Below are 27,185 nucleotides of genomic sequence, written 5' to 3'. Positions count from 1 at the left end.
TGGAATTTGTTAGGTCACAGTTTGTGAGCTATCCACGCAGCACACCAAAACCCAAAGCCTTTTTTGTTCATACACCTATTATCTACATTGGTGACGAGCCCTCATGCACATAAGACACGTGTGGGTGTGTCCAGCAAGGTGACTCAACAAGATGTGTTTAGTTGTGCTGGTGGTAGAGTGCACACAACTGGATTTAAGTGTGAAAAAAGTGCAAACAATGCCAGTGAAGTGGCTCAGGTTTTGGATTCGTGTCCATAGTAAATGCTATCAATGCTACTAACTTTTACTTAATAGCTACCACTGCATTTAAGCTTGTTTGAACAACGAAGTGACAGACAACGGATGGACTATGGAGGGCACATGGGTGGATATATGTTTAAATCAGAGCTCCGGCACAGATCCTACACCACACCTGTAGAGTTAACAGTGGGCAAGCACTACTTGAGCACAGGATAGTCAAATCCCTTCAACTTGCTAAAGGCCAGTGAGTTCTGGAATTTCAGCCCTTTAGACCTCTCACTTTCAAGATCACAACAAACGATGGATGGAGTGTTTAAACTTTTCAAACACTCACCCGCAGTCACATATCTGGTTTTAATCCATTGTTATTTTGCTTGTCACGTCACACCAGTTTGGATCCAGCCATATGCAAATCAGTCTTAGCCCTGCACTCCGTGGGCTCAGTCAAACCCGAAGTGGCAAGCAGGTTCTCCCTGGGCAAGAAACAAGCATCCTGGGACCGGTTTCGGGGTATCACCCCTCATCAACCAGGCTAGCTTGAATCCAGTGGTGCAGCAAGCAAGGGACCCACGTCTGGGCATACCCTAGCCATTTAGAGCACACATAGCATCATCACAAAATAAAATGATGGCTGGAGTGTTGAAACCTTTCAAACACTCACCCAGTCACAGATTAAGGTTTAACCCATTGTTATTTTGCTTGCCACGTCAACCCCAGTTTGTAACCAGCTATGTGCAAACCAGTCTCGACCCTGCTCTCCATGGGACCCCGAAACCGGTCCCAAGATGCCTGCTTCCAGTCCATGGAGGACCTGGCAGTTCAGGCTGGATTGTTCCCATGGGGAGCAGGGTCAAGAATGATTTGCATGTGGCTGGGTCCAAACTGGGGTGGCACGGTGACCAAATGAATAATGCATTTAACCAAGATCTGTGACTGGGGGTGTGTTTGAAAAGTTTCAACACTCTATCCAACATCATAATGTGTTGCTATGTTCGCCGTAAGTGGCCAGGGTATGCCCAGATGTGGGTCCCTGGCTTACTGTGCCATTGGATTCAAGCTAGTCTGGCTGTTGAGGGATGATCAACTGTACCCGTGCCCAGGATGCTTGTTTCCGGTCCAGGGAGGAAAAGGCTTGGCAGTTCGGACTGGACTGTTCCCATGGGGAGCTGGGTCGAGAGATTTGCATGCGGCTGGGGCCAAAACTTGGGTGGCATGGTGAGCAAAAGAACAATGGATTTAACCCAGATCTTTGACAGGGAGTGAGTGTTTGAAGTTTCCGCATTCCGTCCATAATCTTGTTGTGTTATGACCTCTCCCTTTCACCAGCTGCAGACCTTAATTCAAGCCAGCACCACGGTGCCGCAGATAGAACACCAACATGCTCAGGTGGTAATATGCTCCATGACCTACTTAAGGACTTCAAATCATGCAAAAAAAAAAAAAAAAAAAAAAAAAAAACAGATGAGACCTTTCAGCCAATAAAGGAGTCGGCAAGCTCTAAAAGTAAGTGTTGGTCAGGAAGCTGAGCATCTGTGAGGGATGGAGCAACAACTGCTGAAAGTGGAAGGCTAGGTGAGGAATCACGGAAACATCATGGAGCGTCAAGATAGCTTCATGGATTATTGAAGTACCACTTTCAAATGCCTGGAATGTGGGGTAGAATTTAAGGAAAATGTGGCATGCTTATTAGTGCCTCCTCATTATCTAAGTCAATAAATATCAAAGAGCTGATGTTCGGTGTAAAAAATGTCCCCATTTTTGTCACAATCCTCCAATATTTTCATGTCTGGATTTTCAGGGTTTAGAACTAAAAAGCAGTTAAGTACCCGTGCTTGCTCTCTAATGCATGTGCTGCACATGAGAAGTCCCCGTCTGGTCTATTTCCCTAGAAGTCCACTGGTGCGTTTAGTGCACTTTTGGCTTTGAAAGTTGTCATATGGGGCTAAAGTATGTATTTACACCACCCAAATGTATAACAAAAATAGGTTCCTGCCAGGAGAACCACCGCACTCTGTCTAGGCTACAGTTTAAATGCACTGCAGTGATACACAGCAACAGCAATTTAAACAGCCATGTGGAAAGCGCTTAGCCGGGATTAGCTATCTGAATTGCACAGGATCAATATCAGATGACACCGCCCTCTCCAAAAAAGAACCAACTCAAGATCAAGAATAAGCTGTCATCAGTCCACAATCACGCTTGGGGTGCAACAGGTTTGCAAGAGCATCAAAAATAATTAACAGCTCACCCCCAATCCCGAGCAACACCGGCGAAACCACGTGGTACAGTCTCAACCCGCAGGATCAGAGACCAAGATAATATTTACAAACAACCCGCCCCTGCGTAAAAGGGCAAGATCTACCTTACAATCTCATTCAGACCAAGCTGGCCCAATAGAACTCAACCAAACACAGACCGCAGTCGGGACAAATATCGCTCTAGGCCCATATATCCTATCCAGTCTCTCGTCCGATGCCAAGTGATGCAATCACAATAATATTACACAGCCTTCCCACCCCAGAGGGGAAACGTGACCAACACACTAATACCAGGTCAAAAGGCTACACCACTGACCAAGGGCATCAACTAGCCAACACAGATCCTCCAAGAACCAACACAGCGAAACAAGTAACTGGTCATCCTTCAAACAGTAGGCTAATAGTAAACAAAGGTACCCAAGGCTGCTCAGTTGTGCAAAAATGTGTCACCCCACAAAGGCAAGACTCCTCAATGCATACAGTCACTCCCCTCCACAGGAATCAAAGTCAGTTAATTCAAGGTCCAGCAAAATCTGACAGGGCACTCATCTCAAAAGGTTCCACTCCTCGTCCACGCCCTCTTGTGCACCACAAAACACCAAATTTGGCACTTGCACATAATGCATCTCCTAGGCAATCACTACCATCAATGCACAAGAGGATTCCCCCTTAAGCTGTGGTTTCAACCACACTACACCTCTCAAAGGAACCATGACATCCTGAATAGAGGTAACAGTGAGGCTCCTAAAAGCAATTCCTGAGCTTAATACCCTGTCCTCCACAGATCTAATAACTGTATAATTTCAACAAGTCAAGGACAACTGCCCAGAAGCCACCCTAACAACCTGGGAATCAGCAGAAATAGTAGATGATATTCTGGCATTTGCTTCACACTTTGTGATCTGGGGGATTTCGATAACCAGGCCGGAGCGGGACAGATATCCGTATCCGCACTTAAGCTCGAACACTCCCATGGTAGCGGATGAAAAACCCACAATGGTCTTGAGGGGCACCTTAGGTGTTTCCTCCACGCTTCTTGGCAACTAAAGAAATCACCCAACTCAAATCCAAACAGCACTTGCCGAAGCCAGATGGGAGTGGCTGCCGGTGACTCTTAATGCACCTCGCCTCGCATGAGAACCACTGCCACTATGGGCATGGCCAGACCAAAAACATCTAAGGCTTCTATCCTGGAACATAGCAGGTGCTCAATCATTGTTGGAAACAGGCTCCCCACCTAAAGCCTGTCACAAAATGGATATAATTGCATTCCAGGAAACCTGGTCCCAACGGGTTTTTCCACGGTCTGGTTTCACGTCCTTTCAAATAAACGCAGTCAAACACAAGCAACACGAAAGGCCAAGTGGGGGTCTAGCAGTTTACTTCTCATTAACCCTAAAAATGGAGACAGAAGAGCTGCCACAAGAAAACAAAGAATGCCAAGTGCTCAAACTTTGCAACTGGACCTCCATCAACAGGCCACAGGTGCTGCTTGTCAATGCCTAAGTACACCCCGGCTCTTCTCGCAAACGAGCCGCATAAAAAGGCTAACCGCAATGATTACGTACTACCGCCAGACCTAACCTGATTGGGACATCATTCTGACAGGAGACTTTAACTCTATTTTAATTAAAGCACAAGAGTAAGACAAAATACTAGGTGCCAACAACTTCTACTGGAACTGCCCGAAACATGTGTCATTGACCTTTACTCATCGTGATCAGCAGGGACCACAATTGGTGACGTCACTGGAATACCTCAAAATACGGGTACTAAACGGGAGATTCATTGGTGACTCCCCGACAAGCTACACCTTCCACGGGCCTAATTCATGGTCTATTTTAGATTACACCCTAGTGACATTGCCTCTGATTCCTTTGGTACAGAAATTTCAAATAAAATATACCACTTCCGGTGACCACTCCTACCAAATACTGACCTTAAGGTCCTCTTTGACTGTGCATGAACCTGCCCCAGCACAAATGGGCTCAATAGAGCTAATAAGCCTAAAGAGACTACGCTGGTCATCTGCCACAATAGGAGCCTTATCTTTATCAGCAAAACTGCTTATGTTGGAGAGTCTTAAAAACCATGAACATATAACGGATGCCTGGGAAGACTTCCAAGCGAAAATACTGGACATGCATTCTCCTAGCAACCAATCACGCCCAATCTGTCAAATCACCCAGGCCCTTCTCTCAAAACAAGCCTGATTCCTCAAAAAAGCTCAAAGGAAGCTGGCGAGACACCTGAAGGCTCGACCAGGCAACCAGCTACTCTGCGAACAACTGAATAACTCAAAGAAAGAGTATACAAGACAAAAATGCAAAGACAAGACTGAAGATGAGAACGCCTTTTGGCTAAAATTAATACACAATGTAAAAGGGAAAAATCCCAGGGAATTTTGGCGCATTGTCAACAATCTAAACATCCGAGGAAACTTAATAAACAACTCTAATATCCCTGAAAAGACCTGGGTGAGTCATCTCAAGACAATTTTCACAGCAAAGTGCGATCCCCATGGAAAAACCTTGCAATTGCCACCATGGACACCTGTGATGGGAAACCACATCACCGGACAACAGGGAGACATTTAATTTACCTTGTCGACTTACAGGACACACCGCGCACTTCTAACGGCCCGTGAAGGAGCCCCCAAGGCCTAATGGAATTCCAAAAGCGATCTTTAGGGAAGAAGCTGTCTTCTGGTCAGAAGTGCTTACCTTCTTATACCAGGAAGTAAGTCTAGGAGGGGGCATCCCTGAGAGCTGGTGAGGCTCTATAATCAATTCATTCTTTAAGGGAGGCAACAGAGACAGCCCGAGTGATCATAGGTTGACCACTCTTATCGACGTTGAGGCAACAAACTTTGCCTCCCTGCTCCTGGTTGAAATAACATGGACTGAAAAATATAACATCGTTCCAATTAACCTAACAGGCTTCAGGAAGGGAGTGGGTACTACGACAAACATTTTAATAACCTCATTTTTGATAGAGTAGACGCTGTTACAGGAAACTACATCTTGTATTTATCGATTTTAAAGCTGCCTTCAACCGTGTGAATAGAGACCTACTCTGGAGCAATAATCGCTTTACATTCAGATACATGGGTATGCATAAAGATCGGTGATAGCACGAGGCTCTCTAGGAAAATCCCCACAACCCTCGGCTTAAAACAAGGCTGTGTACTCGCCGCCCACCTGTTCAACTCATTTATGGCAGACCTGACCTCAGCTCTGGACGCCAGAAATGTTCACCCTCCTCGTTCAGGACGGCTCTCACTGACACACCTACTATATGTGGAGAATCTGGCACTGCTCAGCTGTACTAAAGTCAGGCTCAAAGATCCCTAAACATTCTCGCAGATTATATTCAGTTCAACCAGGTAGAAATCAATGTGTCAAAATAAAAAATAATGTGTGTAGGCTGCACTCCTAGATCAAGGATGGCCTTAAGCAACGTTTCATTAGAGGTGGTGCCATATTATAAATATCTCAGAGTAATTTTAGATTCCCAGGGCTTCTTCAGTCAACAGAAGAGATACATCGCGCAAAGAGTCCCAGCACTAATTTACGTTTTTTCTCTCCTGGCCAAACAGCTACATGGTCCATCACTTCATCCTATGCTAACAGTCATCTCATCCAAACTGCTTCCCACACAAACCTACGGAAGATTGGCAATGCACAGTCAGGGTATGCTCCTGATAGACAAAACACAGATCAAAGTATTCAGACGAGTCTTCAAATTACCAAACTCCACCTTACCAGCACAGGTCCGCCTTGAATTCGGACTTGTACGGCAAGACTTGGCCGCAAGAGCAGAGGAAGTTAAAGCTTGGTACAAAATCAGTCACTCAGCAGACAAATTGAATGAAGCTCTCTGGCAGGCACTAGAACATGACCAGTACTCCGCCTACAACAAGTACCTTCGATCATCCAACTAAGACTTAAGGACTTGTGGGAGGCAGTCCAGACATACAAATCATTTTCCAAAGGGAGTACCAAGGTCACTAAATGCTTTAATTCATAGAAGATCAAGTCAAATTTAGTGCCCAGTCAAATGCGTGGATGACCATGGAGTACCATGTTAAACTTGAACCGGCTGCCTATCTCTTCACAACGTTTGCACCGCACATGCAACATAATCTCATGACAATACTATTAGGCACCTGCAACCTTGGCCAATGCTCCGTCATGGAAGGACATCGTCTTGCAGCAGTGTAGGCACTGTGCATGCCAAAAGGAAGACCTAATACACACACACTGCATCTGTCTGGGTTAGTTAGACCTTCGGAAGAGACTACTCAAGAGGATGTTCACCGACAGAGCTATTAGGACCTGCAGGGGAGCCATAATAGCCTGCTTCAATCCGCATGAACTCCAGCTAAACTGTAAGATTGTCAAATTATTGAAACACGTCATGCAAAAAAAGCAATATTCAGGTTCTTCGCTCTAGTGGGTCGAGCAGTCGCACACCCTGGAAGACTCATAAGTACCCATGACTTCTCTTAAGCTCCAGGACAGTAATAAAGTGAATTGCTACGGACCTGTATATCTTCTATCTCCCATTTTTAAGCGAGACAACTTTTTTCTTTATTTCACGGACACTAAAACGTAAAATTGTTCTCCTTCCCTCTTTTTCTGACTTACCAATTTACATTTAATCTTTCTGTATTAAAAATCTTCTTTTAGTTTTTATCAGAATGTTTTTATCATGCAATTTGGCAAAATTGTTATGGTTTTAATTAACTGAAACAATAAATAAAATAAATACAAAATACTTAATACTCCTGGGTTTTATATTCTTGTAGAAGAACAGAAAGGCTTAGTGCCACTCACTTCATCTGCAGTGCAATCATCTTTGATTTTGATCAGAGTTAAAATTCACATAACCTGTCAGAAGGTGCCATACAACGCAAAATTAATAATTCTTCACAACCACTTTTTAAAGATCCACACGAAAAATTAGTTTTGACCTCTGTACACTGTTGAAGATGTTTCATCATTAATAAAGCCCACCCATTAAAAACCAAACCTATTTAAACAATTTGACTTCTAAAACCCTGCCTCGTTTCTTCGGCTCAGCCCACAGCATGTACATGATACAGTTTCATAGCAGAGTACTCATACCTTTTAGTGCAATGACTTTGCTGGCGGGGTTCATGATGGCACTATCAGCTGATATAGGCCTTCTAATAGGGGTAGTGGGATCATTCATATCAATTATTACCACCTGTGCTTGTTCTCCCACTTTCTCTCGAATGCAGATGAATTTGTCGGATTCCATGGTCAGGGTGCTAAAGCCAATGTTCGATGGGTTTATACCAAGGTTCTGGAGCTAAAACAAAAACAAAAGCCAAATGAAAATGAAACCTTAGACATCTTAATATTATAGTGCACAAAGAACACAAGTGTTTTATTTGTTGGCAGTGGTACAATATATCCTTTCAAAGCAACAGCAGTATTTTAACAATATATAGTCTTCTCCTCTTGCATCTACTGGCATATCACAAACAATTATTTTAGCTAAACTGTTTTATGCATGGTGGGAGGCATCAGGTAGAAGGAACGTCATGCAACAATTTAGATGGACTATGACAATCTACATGCTACAGAGTAAACTCAATCTATTTTTCATTTACATAAATGGGTGTTTGACACCGCAAAAGGTCAGATTTTATTTCAGAAAGGTTATTTTTAGGAAGCCTATCTTCAACAGTTATTTTTCTCCTGCTATGACAAAAGGTTATGCAGGTAGTACCTCAAAGTGACAATATCAGATTTCTTATTTTCATTTTGGACATTCCTCTTCCAATAGTTTTGTAAAAGCAAATGGTTTCCCCAATCCTACCAATAATCAGTCTGGCTCTGAAGCCACTATTTGGGTATTCCACTCAAAAATATGCAATTGAGCTGCTGGGTTCGGCAATTAATAAAGACACCAGTATAAAACTACCAAAGAGCTACCATTCAACTGGCCAGAAGTCCACATTCCTTATTGAAAAAGGAAGATCTTTGGGGGATGTTGTGCTACCCAACTCCAATCTCGGTTTATGATAAGTATTCCTAAAATGAACACACCCAGATGTAATCCTTCTCAATTTATACATCTTTAGTATAGAATGTAATGTCCTTCTTAATTAGGCTCATCACCGTCATAATAAGATGCAAAAGTGAGTTCTCCCATTCTAGAACAGAAGCTATGACCTCTTAGCAACAAGCACCTGAAATCCACCCAAAACCAGTAAGGAATACACCTTTATTGGTGGAAATGCCCACATCCTCTACACATAGCACCACTAGTGGACAACCATTTTCCACTATCTTTGTCCCTTCTAAGAGTATACACATCTGCACGCAAGCATGTGTTGCCCATTTGCACCCACCCTTCGCTAACTGGTTCCACTGTAAAATGATTGCCTCTTTTTATGCCTTAAAGACCAAGGCCCTACAAGTTGTGAGCACCTTTATTTCTGTAAAAACTCAACAATACTCATGCTTCACAAAGATGAAACTAAAATGAATGGAAACCAGTGGCAGCCAGGGCATGTTCCACAATCCCTCTTCCATGCCAGTATTCTAGTTTTCCTGAAGCAAAACTCTCCAGAGCTTTGGAAAAGGTGTTGATTTTCCCTGTGTCCTCAAAACATAGCAAGTTTCATTCCAAAAAAATTAACGGAGTAAAACTGCAAGAATGAGTATTGGTAAACAGATAAGAAGCGTTTCAAATGGCTTTTAGAAGACCTAAGGGTGGTATAAGCTCTGCATTAAAATGACAAAATATAGTGGCATGATGAGTAATTTAGATCCTAGGATAACTACAATAAATGCAGATGAAGTTGCAAGTTGTTTTCATTATGCTGTGTGTTGTGTTGCACAAATACTTTACTCATTACCTCTTAAGACCTGCCTTCTTTGTGCTACCAAAGGGTGAGCATGGGTCAATTTACAGTGTGTATCTGACTTATCCGAATTTATCTTGTGGTTCCTGATTGGACAGTGTGCATACCTCATCCAACCAGAAGAGTTGCTTCTGTGACGGAAAACTTACCTCACAGGCACAAATTGTGCATTCACTTGTGACTCACTAGGGACTCAAGAAGAGTGGCCATCTTGATCAGTGGACCCTTTCCAATAATAGCCTCCAAGGTTTGCAAGGATGGACCTGGGCGGTATGTCCAGGTGATTGGGAAATTGGCATGTCACCCAAAGACAATTGTAAGTGCTTGTGTACCACTTTCACTGGAGACTGCGTATATTGAGTGATCAACCTGCAGCTGCCCTCCAGAGGTTTATGGGAATAGAGGACAATGTCACCATGAAAGGAAATCTGGATATTTACTGGGTTTGTTTCACTGGTACTCAGAAGATCACTTTTCTCTCTGCTTGGGCAGCTTTCCCTAGGATTGCATAATGCACGTAGGACTAGTCTTCTACCTACTAAGTTGTCTACCAGTCCTTTTCTCTTAACAGCTATTGCTTTCTGTCAGGCCGACATGTTCTGTGTAGCTAGCTCATGTCTACTACTCTGATGATTAACCATTTCCTAGCAGAAGTGAGTCTCAGTTGTACCTCAAGTGGTGGCCCATGTGGATTGCAATGAAATGCTTGGTGACTAGTAAACAATGTTTCCATCTTACTAGGGATAGAGGCTAGTACCCACTTTAGAACTTAACTTAACCTGTGCACCATCACCTCACAGGGCACAATCTGACTTCTCCTAAGGGGGCTAGCCTGTAAGAGGCTGCCAATCCAGTAGGCACCATAAGGAACAGTAACTGGGACCTTGCGGCAGATGGAAAATATCCTGGAGCCAAGTTACAGCTCAGAACCCTGTCTTGTCAGGAGGCAGCAATTCAACATGGCAGCTAGCAGCCACAGTCTCATGGATGGCCCAAGGGTACTGGGGATGAAGTGCCTGGAGCAGTCACCCAACATTCAATTCAGCTGATCTGTGCAGGGCCATGCCCATGAGATCCAACCCAGACTGGGCCGGTGGTGCTGTGCAGCCCCGTCAGAGGAAGGTCTTCTGGTTGTTTGTTGCGGAATGAGAGACCGTGCTATAATGGGTAAAGAAAGCCATCAAAATGTGCATGTCCACCCACCCAACCCCAACTCAAGGAAGCGGCCAGCTGCCTGGGCATTCAAGCAGAAGATGCAAGTGTGGAGATCACGCCAAAATAACATTTGCCTGGTGGGATTTCCAGAATGGACATAAAGCAGTAATGTGGAATGCTTCATCCCGAGCATGGTGAAATCTAGCAATGTCTCCGCATAGTCTGTGGTGGAGTAGGCACATCAAATACCAGGGACCCCACCAAAACCCGGGCCCCATTGAAATATAGCACAGCTGCTCAACTTTGGGAATGGGGACACAACCCTCCAAACACGAAGGCAACATGGCCCACTTCTGTACAAAAATCACACCACCATGGTCCTCCCAGATTTCACTCAGGCAGTGTAAAAGCACAAATACACCCCTTTGACAAGGTAAAGGGGGTTGCACAAACATGAACAATTTGCCATGATCTTGCCTCCCTGCTGAGTAAAGGATGCTGGAGGAGGGAGAGGATGCGTTTTGTTTCAGCACTTAATGAGGCATGGGACTAGCTAGACAGCAGGCAGCCCAATGAGTTCAGGAACCACAGGGGCGTTATGGGACACATCTGGAGAGGTGCCAGAATGAGCAGACATTGGGGAGAAGGGCCAGAATGAAGTGGCACTGACAAGAGGGGCGGAGACCAACTACAGACAAGAGAATGTGGATTAAGCCTTTGAGTAGGCAACAGTTCACCTACAAAAACAGGCCAGCAGCAAACAACTGAACTATTAACCAAATTCTAGATCTTTAACACTGGACAGCATAGTATTGACTGCAAATAAAGAGTAGAAACATAGCACATAAAAAGAGTTGACGTTATGATTTTTAAGAGCTGATGTTTATCACAGGATGAGATATTAGGGTGGGGAATATTTGCTTTGGGGAGGGGAAGGCAGGTAGGAGAGTCGAAAGAACCAACTGTACCAGATACTACAGACAAGACTGAAGGAGATGAGACATACACACCTTCATAGTATCACTTGGAGAAGACATGGGGAGGCACAAACAAACTAAGCCACAGACTCCAGTCCAGGTAGTAGACTGAAGCAGCAAGGGCAGTTTAAATTCCAGACACTGCAAAACCCAACCTTATTCCTTATCCTCTGACAAGAAACCCACTGGGCAGGGTTGTTGGTCCTTTCAGGTTTCTCCTGGTAAGGGGAGAAACCTCAGGAGCCTGTTTGGGTTATCCTGTCATATCCCTGCTTACCAAGCACCCAGAGTGTTATTGTTAGATGCAGAAAAAGAGCTCAGCTCCCTCGAGTGGCCATAAGAGTAGGCCATCTTGAAGAAAGTGGATTTCTGCCCAGACTTCTGCTTCTGGGAGAGATTACTGTAGGTCAACCCTGTGTTCATGATCAATGGGGCATTCTTGGAAGAGTACACTGGCTACGGGAACCAGGCACTGTTGCCCACTGTCTCTTCGCTTTGGCAATTGAGATCCTAGCATGCTGGGCGAGAATTAACACCCAACTGAGGGGCATTCTCTGGGGCTGTGACTAAGAGGATACAATCGCCCTTTATGTTGATCAGCTGCTCTACCTCCCGGTTCTCGAATTCCCAGATCCCCATATAAAAGAAAACTTGATCTTTGGGAGGTACTTAGGCAAACGGATTAACTTGCACAAATCAATACTATTTTCGATCACTTAATGGGAGCAGCCTGATGATTACTAAACGGCTCAGTTGCTCATAGTGAATGAATGGGGGATTTCCACCCAATAAGAACTGTTAATATTCTCGGACAGCAAGCACTGAGCGAGAGAAGTTATAAGGAGAGCTCATACAGGGAGGGCATGCCCTTCCGATGCGCACTGCAACAGATGGGGGTTTGAAGGAGGACAACCAAGAAGTTGGGACTGGGGTCGGGGTAAGGTAACATTGAAGGCGTCCTTATGGGACTCTGCTATACTTTTAGACCAAAGATATATAGGATGCCATAGGCACTAGGACTTGGTAGTCCTTTCCAAATAGAGACGCTTGGGGGTCCAGACGTATGACACCCTTCACTAAACTTCATAAGGAATACAAACTTGCTGAAAGCCAGAGGCTCCAGTACTTGCAAGTTAGACATGCCCTGAAATGAAACGTGAATAAATATATCCTCTTAAGATGCACACCTGGTCATAGCCAGGTTTAACAGTGCTTCTCGGAGAGGACCCTGAATCCGCTGAGTGCGACAGTGCGGACAAGAAATATGGAATGGTGTCAATGAGCAGAACTGACTATCTACAAAGCATGTTCGCGCAATTGCACAATATATGGGACTAATACAGTGATTATGAGGATATTGCCCCTTGAGCCCACGGGGTAGACAGGTCTAAAGGGCCAACTGACAGGGTCCAGCAGCTCCTGGACTAAATACTTGTCGGATGCACACCTTGGTGTGGTGTGTTGGGGAGGGTCGATTCTGGGGTTCCATTAACAGCTGACTCACGTTCTGTAAAGAGTTGTTGATGAGGAAAGTAATTTGAAGAAAAAAAAAAAAAAAGACGACACTGGACACTTTGAAGCATGATTGTTTAACCACGGGTTCCAGGTTCAGCTAGAACAGCTCTTTAGTGACTACCTCCATTATTATGTGCTAGACAATTCTCTGGCATTTTTAAAAGCCTGTTCAAAGCACCTAGTAAAAGGCAGGCTACTGGGGAAAAATATTTTCAAAAAAGTCAGTCTGCAATTCGGTTATTACACACAAGAAGAGACAATCTATTTAGACAGCTAGCAAAGTATATCCTGTCGAGATTAAACCCACTAAATCAACGCGTCTCGGGGGGTGGGGAGACAATTGCTTAATTTTAGTTGGTCTTTTATTCAGTGGATAGTTGCTAGTACACTTCTGTTCATGTTTAACTGAGAATTACCTGTCAAGATTTAGGCAACTCGAGCCCCCGTATTAAAAGGTTTTGTGGGTATGACAAGAAACCTTTAAAAAAAAGAAAAAAAAGACAAGTGTGGCCTGCACTAGTGAGAGTAAGAAGTGCACTGTCCAAGGTCTTACTATGGCACGCCAGAAACGTTCCAGATGACCGAAGTTGGTGAATATCGGCCACAGAAATGGTACAAAGACTCAACATAAGCCCGGAATGTATTTCTGACGGTGCCATAATGTGTTGTTCGTCCCTAAACTGCTGCTTGAATGAATCAAGGACTGTGTGCATATTTGCAAGTGTAAAGCGCATTAAAGGGCAAAGCTAACTTTACTCAGTTATTAACTATGAGCTGTACTGCTGGTTACACAATCATCTTCCAAAGTCTGCTCCATTGTAAACTCTGATAAAACGACGGCATGTCGCATAATGTGCAATTTTCTGCGTCATTTAAGGCGGCAGTCTCTCAACCATGCAAGGAGATGCACGCAGACCGCCTTACGTGGACATTAGACTCCCAACTTAATTCCTGTGCTTCATCTGGAAAGGCATGATTGGAACAAGACAGGAGTACATCAGAGGGCTCCACCATCTGGCCTTAACTCATAGTCCCGCTTGCACCCGGTTCACCATTTGCTGCCAAAGCTCGTCAATTCTAAATTTGCATTTATCTATGTTAATGAGTTCTAGAACCACACTGCTTCGGCTGAAAAACTGCTTGTTATTTCATGAAACATCCATGATGGTAAGCGCAATGCACAGAGGAGCACCGATACACATCCTTTATTGATGTCATGGATGTTCTGCACATGGGTCACTTTGGGCTTGTAAACCACCTTTTGAGGCAGCAGGTGCTGGTCAAACGTGAGAAGCAGAGTCAAAGTGTAATGTAACACCCATATGGTTTATCCAAACAGGAACCGAATTAATGGGCTATTCAACTGCAATGTGCAACCCAACGTTTTACACCAAACAACATCCCTGATAAGGTGCTGCTAAAAGAAATGGACCTTTCCCTTAGAAATTCGATGCACCTTTAGCCAAACCAGAAAGTGTATTAAAGTTTATATCAAAACACCTGCAGCCAGCAAGGTTTGAGACCAGGTGTAGGAACGCTCCACCCCTCTGACCCTCTACGTTTCTGCCTGATATTGATGCTGACTTGAGAGTGTGCTCAGATCCTGCTAGCCAGGCCCCAGCAGCAGTGTTCTTTGCCTAAAACTGTACCACTGTTTACATAATTAGCACACCTCTGGCACACAGACGAGTCCCTTATAAAAAGGTACCAGTGGTACCAAGGGCCCTGTGGCCAGGGAGGGTGCCTTAGGGCTGCAGCATATGTTATGCCACCGTAAAGGACCCATCACCAAACACATGCACACTGCCATTGCAGATTGCCTTTTTTTCCCTACCAACACACACAAAGTCGACATGGCATCCCTCTCCGGTTGCCATGCCTACAAAACAGTGCAAGTGGCATAGGTAAATCACTCCTCTAGCAGGCCTTTCAACCCTAAGGCAGGGTGCACTATACCACAGGTGAGGGCATAGCTGCATGAGAATATGCCACTACAGTATCTAAGTCAATTCTTAGACATTGTAAGTGTAGTGTGGCCATATTAAGTACATGGGCTGGGAGTTTGTCAAAAACGAACTCCACAGCTTCATAATGGCTTCACTGAAGGCTGGTAAGTTTGATATCAAACTTACCAGTACAATACACCCACAATGATGCCAGTGTTTGATTTATTGTAAAAACACACACAGGGCATCTTAGTGATGCCCCATGTATTTTACCCAACCCTTGGGTGTAGGGCTGACTAGTCTGTGCCAGCCTACCACTAGCAGACAAGTTTCTGACCCCATGGGGTGAGGGTCTTTGTGCTCTCCGAGGGCAGAAACAAAGCCTGCTCTGGGTGGAGGTGCTTCACACCACCCCTGCAGGAACTGCAACACTTGGTGGTGGGCCTCAAAGGGCTCAGGTGTCCTGTTATAGTGCTGCAGGGAACTCCAGCTAGTGAAGAGCCCCCCCCCCCCGACCCCCACTGGGCAAAGCCCCACTTCTGGCAGCAAGTCCAGCAGGAAAATTAATTAAAACAATAAGGAGTGAGCACTCCTGCCAGGACGACTCCTAAGGCAGGAGCTGAAATGAACCCCTCCCTGCAGAACCCTCCATCTTGTGATGGAGGACAAAGACCAAAAGAGTAAGGAATGTGTCCCCCTTTCCCCCCCCCAACCAAGGGAGTAGGCACAGGAAGGATGAAGCCACCCTCAGGGGCAGTTGCCAGTGTCTACTGATCTCTGTAAAGCCCCTAAATCTAGTATTTAGGGGCACCGCTTAACCCAGCACACCAGATTCCTGGAGACCTCAAGAAGAAACAGGACTGTTAAACTGGCCCCCAGCAGACAAGACTGAAGACATCAACTGATTTGGCCCCAGCCCTACCAGCTTTTCTCCAGCTTCTGAAGCGCCTGCGACAAAAAAAAAAAAAAAAAAAAAGAAGAAGGACTCATCCTGCAGGACCAGCGACCTCTTAAAAGCACCAACAGGACTGCCTGCACCCCATAGGACCAAGATCTCTCGTGGATAGCAGCCCTGTCCAGAGAGAAACTCCATCAAAGGACTCCAGAACTGCTCCAAATCTGTGAGTCCTGCCCACTCTGCACCAACCGTGTTCAGATGGCCCACCGGTCCAGAGCAGGTCTCCAGGCAATTCTAGTTTCCATCCTGGGTTGACCCCTCCTGGCCAACACAATAACAACACCTACAGCCTAAATCCAGACGACACCACTGACCACAAGAGAAAGCACCTGCATCCCCCTGGCCTTGGAGGATCCAACCACCGGTCCAGCAACGTTCAGCAAGCAGCGCTCCTCCTTGTCTAGCCTTTGGTTTTCAGAACCAACCCACCGGACCTAGCTTGCAGCATCTTTGGAGAATCCCCCACCCTACTGAAAAGCATTGGGAGCCCGACTTGGTGTTTGCACCCTGCACCCGGCTCCTCCGCCGCTGAGGGTGTGTTTGGTGCGGACCTGTGCATCACTCCCCCTTGCACTACCCTCATAAGCCTAGCTGCTGGACAACACTAGCACAAAACATGCATTAGTATTTTCTACTTTTGCCTCTGTTAAGCCTCTCTGGAACCCCTGGGCTCTGTGAACACTATACCTCATTTTGATATAGTATTTACAGAACCACTTCCTATAACAATCATGTAGAAAACTGATATATAGCAATCCATATGCAGCTGATCCACTCTAATGTTAAGTCAAATTTTGAAGGCAGACAAGAAAATTAGCTCAATGTTGTGGGGTCCACAAGGCTGCCATAAGATGAACATCCTGTTTGGTTATTTAAAAAAAAATAATAATAATAAAAGGAAAAGCTCAGAACTTTTGCAGAACTCATGAAGAAATGTAATACCCAGACTGCAATACAACTAAGTGGGAAGATGGTCCAATAACAGCTGGTGCCGTAGTCAAAAGAAAAAATCATTGTCAGGAAGGTGATGGATCATCAAACAGTCTAAAATCAATTGCAACAGCAGTTCAGTATGGAAATGCCAAACAACATATAGGAAAGATACTAGGTTCACAAGAAAAGTTTTGGGGAAGGTCGCATTTGAGTAACTTACTTTAACTAGTTACAAACACATACTTCATGTTAGTTGTAGCACAAAATGAATCAAAACGTCCCTGAGAGATGTCCTACTTGCACACAAAACCAACTACAAACACATGACATTGCATATAATGTAGATGGCTGCACAACCAAGTTAGAGGAACTACAACTGCTGCATGAGGCTTACAGGTGGCCTTGTGGTCTCACAAGGACACTGTCCCAGAGTACAGCATCGTTGGAAGGTGATGGTTAATTAGACTAGTTCATGGATTTCAAGCTGGTTAAAGAGATATGATACCTACTATAGATTAATCCTTACCTTTTGGATTAGGGGCCTGGACATTGCTTGCTCTGTCACAATAAAACTGGGGCCCAAATCGATATATGCACTTATTAAGCCAGAACTTATCTAGAATGCAATTGAGTGTGGTACAGTAAATAAGGGGAAAGGAGTGAATTATCAATCTATGATCAAGTTATTCAGTATAACGATACTATTATAAGAAGTTATTTACTGAAAAGCATAAGGTAATATAGCATGGCAAGGGCAGACTAGAGTCTAATTTTGTCAGAGGGTTAAAGGAATGAGGACTGAAGTTTGGCAAGTCAGGAGAGCAGTCAGAGGTAGTGGAGAAAAAGAAAAAAAAAAAAAGACAATCGGAAGGGAGAGAGAGAGGTAGGCAGCAGCTGAACCGGGTGTCTGGTCTTTTCCTGGCTACCCTTTTTGGATTCCAGACTGATAAGCCTGCAAGCCTTGTCGTGGTCTGTGTATAACTTGATGTTGGTCAACCGTTATACCCTGTACAGCCGCTGATTACCTTACTTCCAGAAGATGCAGCAACGAAACAGCGAGGTTCTCCTTTGACTCCACCCTGCCAAAGTTTCAAAACCCTTTGATAAGGTGGGTCGTTCCCACCATGAAGGTTAAATAGGTTGTCTTCTAGTATGAAGAGCTTCACTCTGAAGCAGCAAAGACAGCTGATGCCATGCAAACAGTCTTGGATGCACCAAATATACTGAATTCAAGATTGATGTCAATGTAGAATCTTAGGGAATTTGCATGGTTAGCAAATAGCACGACCCATTCCAAAATGAGATGACGCTTGTTGGTTTGTATGATGAGAACAATCTCCTTCAGTGGTTCCAGCATGTGATGGGCCTTAGATACAGACCCTGGCCTACAGAACGACTGCATTCAAGACTCTGTTTAACCCCTTGGGTGCCCTGGACGTAACGGTTACGTCCTGGGCAGCACCGCTCAAGGAAGCTCAGCTTTCAGCACAGATCAGAGGAGAAATGCAAAAGCATTTCTCCTCCGATCACGTGGAGGGGGCGAGAGAGGCATGAAAGGAGAGGAAAGGCTTTTCCTCTCCTTTCATGTCTCTCTCTGCATTTATACGGCCCGATCGCAATGCTATCGGGCAGCAGAAATGCCCACTAGACATCAGGGATATATTTTTTTTTATGCTTTTTTATTTTATATAGGGGGAGCAACCCCTTAGGCAAGGGTCGCTCCCCTTGGGGGGAAATTGTATATAGGCCATTTCTGTTCCCCTTGGAGGCAGATCGGCCTACTTTTGTTAGGCCAATCTGCCCCCACAGGGGGGCAGGAACCACTAGACAACAGGGATTTGTAATTATATAGGGCAATTTCACGCAAGGGGAGCGACCCTTTATGCAAGAGTCACTCCCCTGGTGGGGCAAATTTATTTTAGGCCAAACCACTTAGGCACCAGGGATGGGGGGGGGGGGGGGTGGTTTGTTGGGGGGGGGGGGGGTGGCGGCGGGGGCAAGGGTCACTCCCCATGGGGGCACATTACTGTTGGCCCCCAAGGAGGGCAGAAAGCTCACCAGAGACCAGGGAAGATTTGTTTTAAAAAAACAAGAGGGTGGGGGTATGGCCATACCCCCACCCCAAATAAGTGGGGCCAAAGTTGTTCTTTTGGGGGGGGGGGGGGGGGGGGGGGGGTTAGAAAGTCTACTAGATGCCAGGGAATCATGGAATAAAAAAAAAAACACAAAAAAAAAAACGGTGGGGTGGTGGCTACCAACCAGTATGGGCCTGGTTATGCCCCCACACCAACTGAAGGGGGTAACAGTCTTGCAGCTCTCCCCCGCACACTAACACATCTTATCCCACGGCAAGCAAGAGGACATTTGATTATTTTGGGTTTTGGTTTTACATTTCGGCCATGAGAGCTTGGCTAACTCTCAAAATTGTCCCACTTGGAATGGTGAGGGCTGCACTTTTTGGAGTTTGGGACGCTGCCATGTACAAAAATCCACAAGACCTAGACACCTCTGAAAACTAAACATCTAGGCGAATCCAGGGTGATGTGCTTCACATGCACCCCCCACCATTTTCTTACCGACAATGCCCTGCAAACTTCCAACTTTGCTGGAAATTACACATTTTTCCCACATTTTTGTGATGGAACCTTCTGGAATCTGTAGGAATCCACAAAATTCCTACCACCCAGCATTGTCTCATCTATACTATAAACATTCTGCTGCACTTGTGAGCCTAAAAATGTTTTTTTTTTTTCTAAACTGCCCTTTTGGACCCGCTTTGGTTCCCCCTCAATTTCGACATGTTTTTGGCTCTTCACTGTCACAGGGCACTTGCCCACCTACACAAGTGAGGTATCGTTTTTACCGAGAGACTGTGGGCAACGTTGGGTGGTAGGAAATTTGTCCAGGTGTGGTGATCCCACACAGAAATGTGGGGATTTTTATTTATTTTTTAAGCTAAATTTGAGGTTTGCTGAGGATTCTGGGTAAGAAAACATTGGGGGTCCACGCACGTCACAACTCCCTGGACTCCCTTGGGTTTCTAGTTTTCAGAAATGTCTGTGTTTGGTAGGTTTACCTAGATGGCTGCTGAGCCCAGGACCAAAAATGCAGGTGACTTGAGGGAACGCTGGGTGGAAGGAAATGTGTGGCTCCTCTCAGATTCCAGAACTTTGTCACCTAAAAGTGGGGAAAAAGTTAACCTAGTGAGAGCCCCATAAGTCACCCCATCTTGGATTCCCCTAGGTGTCTAGTTTAAAAAAAATGCACAGGTTTGGTAGGTTTCCTTAGGTGCCGGCTGAGCTAGATGCCAAACTCCACAGCTAGGCACTTTGCAAAAAACACGTTAGATTTCAATGTAAAAATGTGATGTGTCCATGTTGCGTTTCCTGTCACGAGCATTAGGCATTAGGCCTACCCACGCAAGAGAGGTACCACTTATATCGAGAGACTTGGGGGGAAACACAGAATAGCAAACCAAGTGTTACTGCCCCTTGCCTTTCTCCACATTTTTTCCTTCCAAATGTAAGATAGTGTGTAAAAAAGATGTCTATTTGAGAAATGCCCTGTAATTCACATTCTAGTATGGGCATCCAGGAATTCAGAGATGTGCAAATAACCAATGCTTCTCAACACCTAATCTTGTGCCCATTTTGGAAATAAAAAGGTTTCCTTGATACTATTTTTTCACTCTATATTTCATCAAATGAATTGCTGTACACCCGGTACAGAGTGAACATAGAGTGCAAAATGCAGCTCATTTATTGGCTCTGGGTACCTAGGGTTCTTGATGAACCTACAAGCCCTATATATCCCTGCAACCAGAAGAGACCAGCAGATGTAACGGTATATTGCTTTAAAACATCTGACATACAGGAGAACGTTTCAGAGTAAAAGATGGAGAAAAATGGCTGGGTTGTTTTTTACATCAAATTCAATACTTTATTTCAGCTGTTATTTTCTGTAGGAAAACCTTGTAGGATCTACACAATAACCCCTTGCTTAATTCAGAATGTTGTCTACGTTTCAGAAATGTTTAGTTTGTTGGGATCCAGAATTGGTTTCACACCCATTTCTGTCACTAACTGGAAAGTGGCTGAAAGCACAAAAAATAGTAAAAATGGGCTGTTTCCCAGTAAAATGCCAAAATTGTGTTGAAAAATGGGGTTTTCTGATTCAAGTCTGCCTGTTCCTGAAAGCTGGGAAGCTGGTGAGGTCGTTTTAGCACCGCAAATCCTTTGTTGATGCAATTTTCGAAAAACACAAACCTTGTTCTGCAGCCCTCCCCCCTACCCCCCCCCCATTTAAAAAAGAGAAAAATAAAAAACGAAATTGTCACTGTTTTTTGGGCTTATTTCTTGGTCTCCTTCAGGGGAACCCACAAAGTCTGGGCACCTCTAGAATCTCTATGATGTTGGGAAAAAGGACACAAATTTGGCATGGGTAGCTTATGTGTAGAAAAAGGTATGAGGGCCTGAGCGCAAAATGCCCCTAATAGCCAAAAAAAGGCCTGGCACCTGATGGGAAAAGGCCTGGCAGCAAAGGGGTTAACAGATGGCTGGAGCAGGCACAGTGCAGTCGCAATCAACGCCTTTTCCACCTGTCAGACTCCACGGCTCCAACATAAATCCATCTGGAATTTAATGTAATAGGACTGCACACCAAGTGTAGCTCTTATGCACGACAAAATAAAGCAGGTCCAGACACTCCGTAATCTCTCTTACAGCAGGTATTCAAAATTAAGTCAACCATGTGGAACAAATACTTCAAATATATACATACTATGTAAGCCTGTTAAACAAATGTATATTTTACTCGCAGTTAAATGTATGTGTGTGTGTGCATATATATATATACATACATATATATATATATATATACATACATATAATGTGTGTGTATATATACATAGTGTATGTATATTATTCTATACTTAGTATGTTCATAAATCATTGCACAGTTCCTAGATAAGTCTCTATTTTTCTTGTATCTATCACAATGAGCAAATGTTTTCTTAACTATTTATCTGCAGGCATTGAAATACTGAGGAAATGAAATAATGTTAGAAAAGTACACAATTAAATTAACTTCAAATATTACAAATCTTGGAAGCCTGTTTATACAAAACTAAACTTTAAATCTCAAAATGTTATACTGATTCTTATATTCCTTACACATATATTTCCTTACTGTGTATTTACATATGTAAATATTGGTTTATTACTCTTGTCCTAGTGTACAAGAGAAAAAAAAAATACACAAAAAAAAAATTACACTCTTGTAAGGTTTACTCTGTCTCCCTATCACCCTATACCTCTAACAGTCTACCACCCTTCTCTGGCTTCTAGTGGGCTGTCTGCCCGACAGGGGTATTTGAGGTAGGGGCATGGTCATACCCATGGTGGGTAGCCCAAACCCCTCTTTTAAAAAAATAAAAAATAAAATCACTGACTTTGTTCCCCATTTATGTTGGTTGGGGGCATGGCTATACCCATGGTGGGCAGCTCCCACCCTTTCATAAACAAAAACAAGCATTTACAATGCAACGGTCTCGCGTTTGCTCATGTTAGAGCTGATCGCGTTGTAAACACCTAACCCGACTTTTCACCTATCGGGCAAAAGTGCATTTATGTACACAACCCGAAAAAGGTGAAATTAACTATGTAAAGCGCTCGACTTCTGCCAAGCGCGATCGCGCTCGTAAATTAGAGAAAAAGAAGTCCACGAGCCTGATGGAAAACAGCGGGCCTTGCATGTTTTCTGTGCTGCGCTCGAGGAGGGCTAGCCACCAGAAAAGGCATGACGTATGCTTGCCTTCGACTAATGAAAGCAAGCAGATTTTATTAGGCAAGCCCACAAACCAATAAAAAACACTGACGTGAAGTTGACAGGGCTCCTAGCCCTTTTCTAAATACAAAAGCGTCTTGCTGCGATACCTGGAGTCTAGTGGGCTTTGTGCCCCGCAGGCCTATTTTATTTTATAATGGGGGAGAGGGAGAGATTGCTGTGCCCATTCTGGGCAGCCCCCACCCTTTCCTAAACAAAATAAAATACCCCCTGGTGCCTACTGGCCTCTCTGCCCCGTGTACAGTGGAACAGGAAGCAGTCATAGCCTCCAGTTTGCTAACAGGGTGGATCACTTTAGTTGATTTAAAGATCACAAGGTGATTACTGGCAGAGCTTTATATAATGCCTTTGTGTTCACGGTCAGAGAAGACACGAGTGGGAAGGAGCAGAGTTGATGTAAACGATGTGCTTTAGTCTGAACGGAATAAAAGCCTCTGCAGCTGCTTAGGAAAATGTTTATTTGCATTAAAAAGAAATGCTGTAATTAGAAGGACATTGGTGCAGAAATGGCGAGTTTCACTGTCAGGAGTTCCATGGTTCAGAACTTAGGGTGCAGACTTTAGAGCTTATAATTAACAAGTACCTGCCATGCTAATAGTACTCACCTTTATAATAGGAGTTTCAAGCTACTGGCTTTACTAACACTAGCTTACAAAGTAGGTACAAAGTAGGTAAAAGAAAAAACTGATATCAATTGACTGAAGAAATATGTAAAAATGCATTGTGAAAAATAGGAAAAAAAACGCATCAACGTATTAAATAATTCCACCCATTGGGGCATCTGAACATTTCTTAACATTTACCTTCCGAATAGGAGCTTTTTTTTTTAGTAGTGTCAACCGACTGTTGCCTTAGGCTACAAGTTACTCTTCAGTTTGAAGTAGCTGGATGTTTAATGACAATTCCCTCCACTCCCCAACCACAACCGTTCCCTCCCACCTAAGCAGAACAAAAGGCACTTTAGCCAGTTTGTGGCAACTGAAAATTACATAAGTGTGAAGACTAAATTTTGTATTTACCACTGTACAAAAATGTCCCACCCAGGTCACTCAGCGTACGTGCTGATAAATTTAAGACAGTGAATAAAACAGCTACTTAAATGGAAATGGTTTCAGCAGTGATTTTCTAAGTGAGAAGGAACAATCCTCTTAGCCACCGATATAATAGCGAGCCTGTACAACTTACAACGGATGAACATCCACAGAAATCAATCTTTTCTGGTTCAACCTTGTAACAGAAAATTACGCAGTCTTGTATGGGGCAAATAAAATGTAATGCAAAGTATATTAGCCAAGATTTTGCCTTTTATTCTAACAAAGACAGTTTCCAATAACTACAAAAAAAAATAATGACAATGGACGAACCTTGACCAAGATCACAAAATACCTACCATTCTTAAGGAAATTATGAACGTTGAGAGCAACAATTCTAGTCTGATCAGGCTGTGCAACATCTGCAAAGATAACATCAACCATACCTACTAACATCCAATATATATGGGAAGCCCAATAATAAGCTCATAAGTCTGGGGCCTGAATCCCTCCACGTTCCCAGGGCCGCTTCAAATCAGCTAGACCTATCCCCGCTTGACCAGTCCCCCAGTAAAGTAGTCTGAGTAATTTTGCAAGTACCTATAAAACTCTGGGTAGTAGCATGATAATTAGTGACATGGGGAACTGCAGTCATCTAATTACCAGGCTCACCAGTGAGCTACCCACATTTTATTCATAAGTTTGGCATGTCTGAGCTCAGGTATACCCTTAAAGTATTTAACCGGTGTGGTCTGAACTTCAATGGTGTGCGTGGTCGCAACCCCTTCCTGGCCCACAGATATCGGGTAAAGCATTGACTTGTCAGCATTTAAGATGAAGCCTCAATGAGCCCCTACCTCAGCTATAGTGTCAAAGCACTGCCGAATTATTCAGCGTGTTCCCTAGGGTCAATATGATGTTGTCTGCATACTACGATATGACTTCCCTCTTGCCCCCTGTCAAAATACCGACATCTGCGTGTCTCTGATGTATAATCTGTGTTAATGGTTCAATAACCATGACAAATATCAGGGGTGAAAGTGGACATCCCTGTCGGGTCCCCCCCTCTATCTGCCAGGCACCGGATATTATGTGACCTACTTTCACTCTAGCTGTGCTGTCAGTGTACAGTAGCTTCACCCATCGTAAATAGTCCCCCCAGTTCACATCTGCGCATTGTCCTATCCAAGAGCAGCCAGTCAACTGAATCACATGGCATATGGGCATCCAAGCTAGCTAGAGCACACGGCTTCCCTCTCATCACGGCTTGTTCTGTGAAGAGAAATGCTTTTGGACAAATCCTGCCTGGTCAGTACACAAGATTGTTTCGGCCATCTTCGCCAATCTCCGGGCCAGAATCTTCCCCCAATATTTCTGCACCTACTGTAATCACAGATAGCGGTTGGTTTGATGAGCAGTCAGCAGGATCTTTCGATAAGGTCACTGTATGCGCTTCCCTCAATGGTGCAGGAAACACTCCTGTTTCGAATGCTTCCCTATAAATAGCTACCAGTGGCGTGCAGAGTAGATCTACATAAGTTTGTTAGAATTCTACCATCAGTCCATCGTTGCCCGGTGCCCTCCCGGTGTTCATATGTCATATAGTCCATCTAATGTCTGCTTCCTCCAGTGATGCACTCAGCTGGGCCTTCATTTCCTGGTCAACCAGGGGTAGTTGTGACTCGTCAAGAATGGAATCCATTTCTGCTTCAGCACCCCAATCCCACCTTGCATAGAGTTCCAAACAGAGCTCTGCAAAGAGGTTCAGGATCGCCTCCTGGGGTGTCAGCATCCCACCATTTTCATCTTTCAGGGCTACCACCACACCTCGCGCTCTCTCTCTGTTAACCAGTCATTCCAGTAGCCGACCAGCAGTAGAACCTTGTTCATGTTTTCAGGTATGTACAATGGTCATGCTTTCAACAGTTTCTCTGGCCTCATCCAGTTCATCCCTTAGTTTGGGTCTCACTTCCTAGACCTTGTCAGTATGTGTGGCCTGCTTATCAATGTCTACTATATGCTTTTCTAGTCATGTGACCGTGTCATACAGTGACCTTCGCGCCCCATATGTCAAAGCCATACATTTCTCTTTAATGGTCACCATAAAGACCTTCCACAGTACGAACGCAGATTGGGCTGTACCTGTGTTAAGATGGAGATATTCCCGTATTACTTCCCAGATGTCCTCCATGTAGACCTAGTCATGTAGGGACCTGGACTGGAAGCGCAACTGCGGCACTGAGGTCATTTAAGTTAGGCCTTGTAGCTCAGCAGCAAGAGGGGCATGGTCTGATAAAGTGTGATCTAGGTACTGTATGTCCCTGAACTGTGCCACTTACTCAGGATGTTTGAACATGTAATCTATTCTGGAAAATGTCCAGTGTGGTGGGGAGTAAAAGGAGTAGCCTCATGTTTGACAATATCTTACCTGTCAGAGTTCCACCGGATGTAGTATATCTAATCCCTCCAATAGCGCTTGTGATCTACCTAGTCATGTTGCAGGTCTCGAGCTATCCAATTCCTTCTTCAATACACAGTTGCAATCCCCATCCATATATCATAATTGGCGTTGGTGTCAGTAGGCGTGTCACCCCTTCGTAAAACTCAGGTGTGTCTATATTCAGCACATACGTATTAAAAAGCACTGTGCACTGCGACCAATTTCACCCACCACTTCTATATAGCTACCATCTGCTGTTTTCAATACCCTGTTTGCCTTAAGAGGAACACTAGTATTCACCCACAGTAGAACCCCTTGAATGACGAGGTAAAGCTGGCATGCCATATTTGGCCTCCCCTTTTAGATCAAATTATGTGGTAATAGGTGTGTTTCCTGTAGCATTACTATCTTTGCTTGTTGTTTGTGCAGATATGGCCATATTATCTGTTGCTTGACTGGATTCTGTAGCCCTTTAATATTCCACAACATTATTTTCATCCCCATGTAGCGAACATATAATCCTCTCTTGTCCGGTGCCCTTCCTGTATCATGAGGTAACTGCTCATTTTGTGTACTTTCATCCTCAAATTCCCAAAACTTAACTGAACTCCACCCCCCAACACCCCAACACCCCCCGTGTGGCCCAACCTGGCCTCAACAGTTGACTGTCAGTGTCCACCCAGATCCCTTTAAGTAACAGCAAACAAACTTCTCCAACATAGCACGCTGAACATGCACACAAGGAGAGCTCCCTGAGTTCTGGGTTACATGGTTAGCTCAGATGTTCAATCTATGCTCAGTCAACTGGTATTCAAACACCATTCAACATTGTTTAGCCTCAGCTTGGTCGAAAAAATGCCTCTTCCCTTGTATGTCCACACAGAGCTGCGACAGGGGTAGTAGCACATATGCCAAGCCGCGCTCCCAAAGCTTCTTTATGACCGCCACAAATGACCTTTTTCTTTTTTTTTGTGTTACTATACCATC

At 44.4% G+C, this 27,185-nt stretch overlaps 1 protein-coding gene across 2 annotated transcripts in view; it reads right to left on the bottom strand.

Moving 5' to 3' along the window:
• The window catches only part of CLTC (clathrin heavy chain), a 723,592-nt gene that overhangs the window by 586,472 nt on the left and 109,935 nt on the right, over positions 1–27,185 (bottom strand). For both annotated transcript variants that reach the window (XM_069226425.1, XM_069226426.1), the window contains exon 2: positions 7,628–7,835. In XM_069226425.1, the coding sequence (XP_069082526.1) occupies positions 7,628–7,835 (208 nt within the window). The remainder of the gene's footprint in view (positions 1–7,627; positions 7,836–27,185) is intronic.

This window comes from Pleurodeles waltl, chromosome 3_1 (genome assembly GCF_031143425.1).
Source record: "Pleurodeles waltl isolate 20211129_DDA chromosome 3_1, aPleWal1.hap1.20221129, whole genome shotgun sequence".
Lineage (NCBI taxonomy): Eukaryota > Metazoa > Chordata > Amphibia > Caudata > Salamandridae > Pleurodeles > Pleurodeles waltl.
Note: the sequence above shows the minus strand (reverse complement) of the source record. Positions and strands in the feature narration are given on the sequence as shown.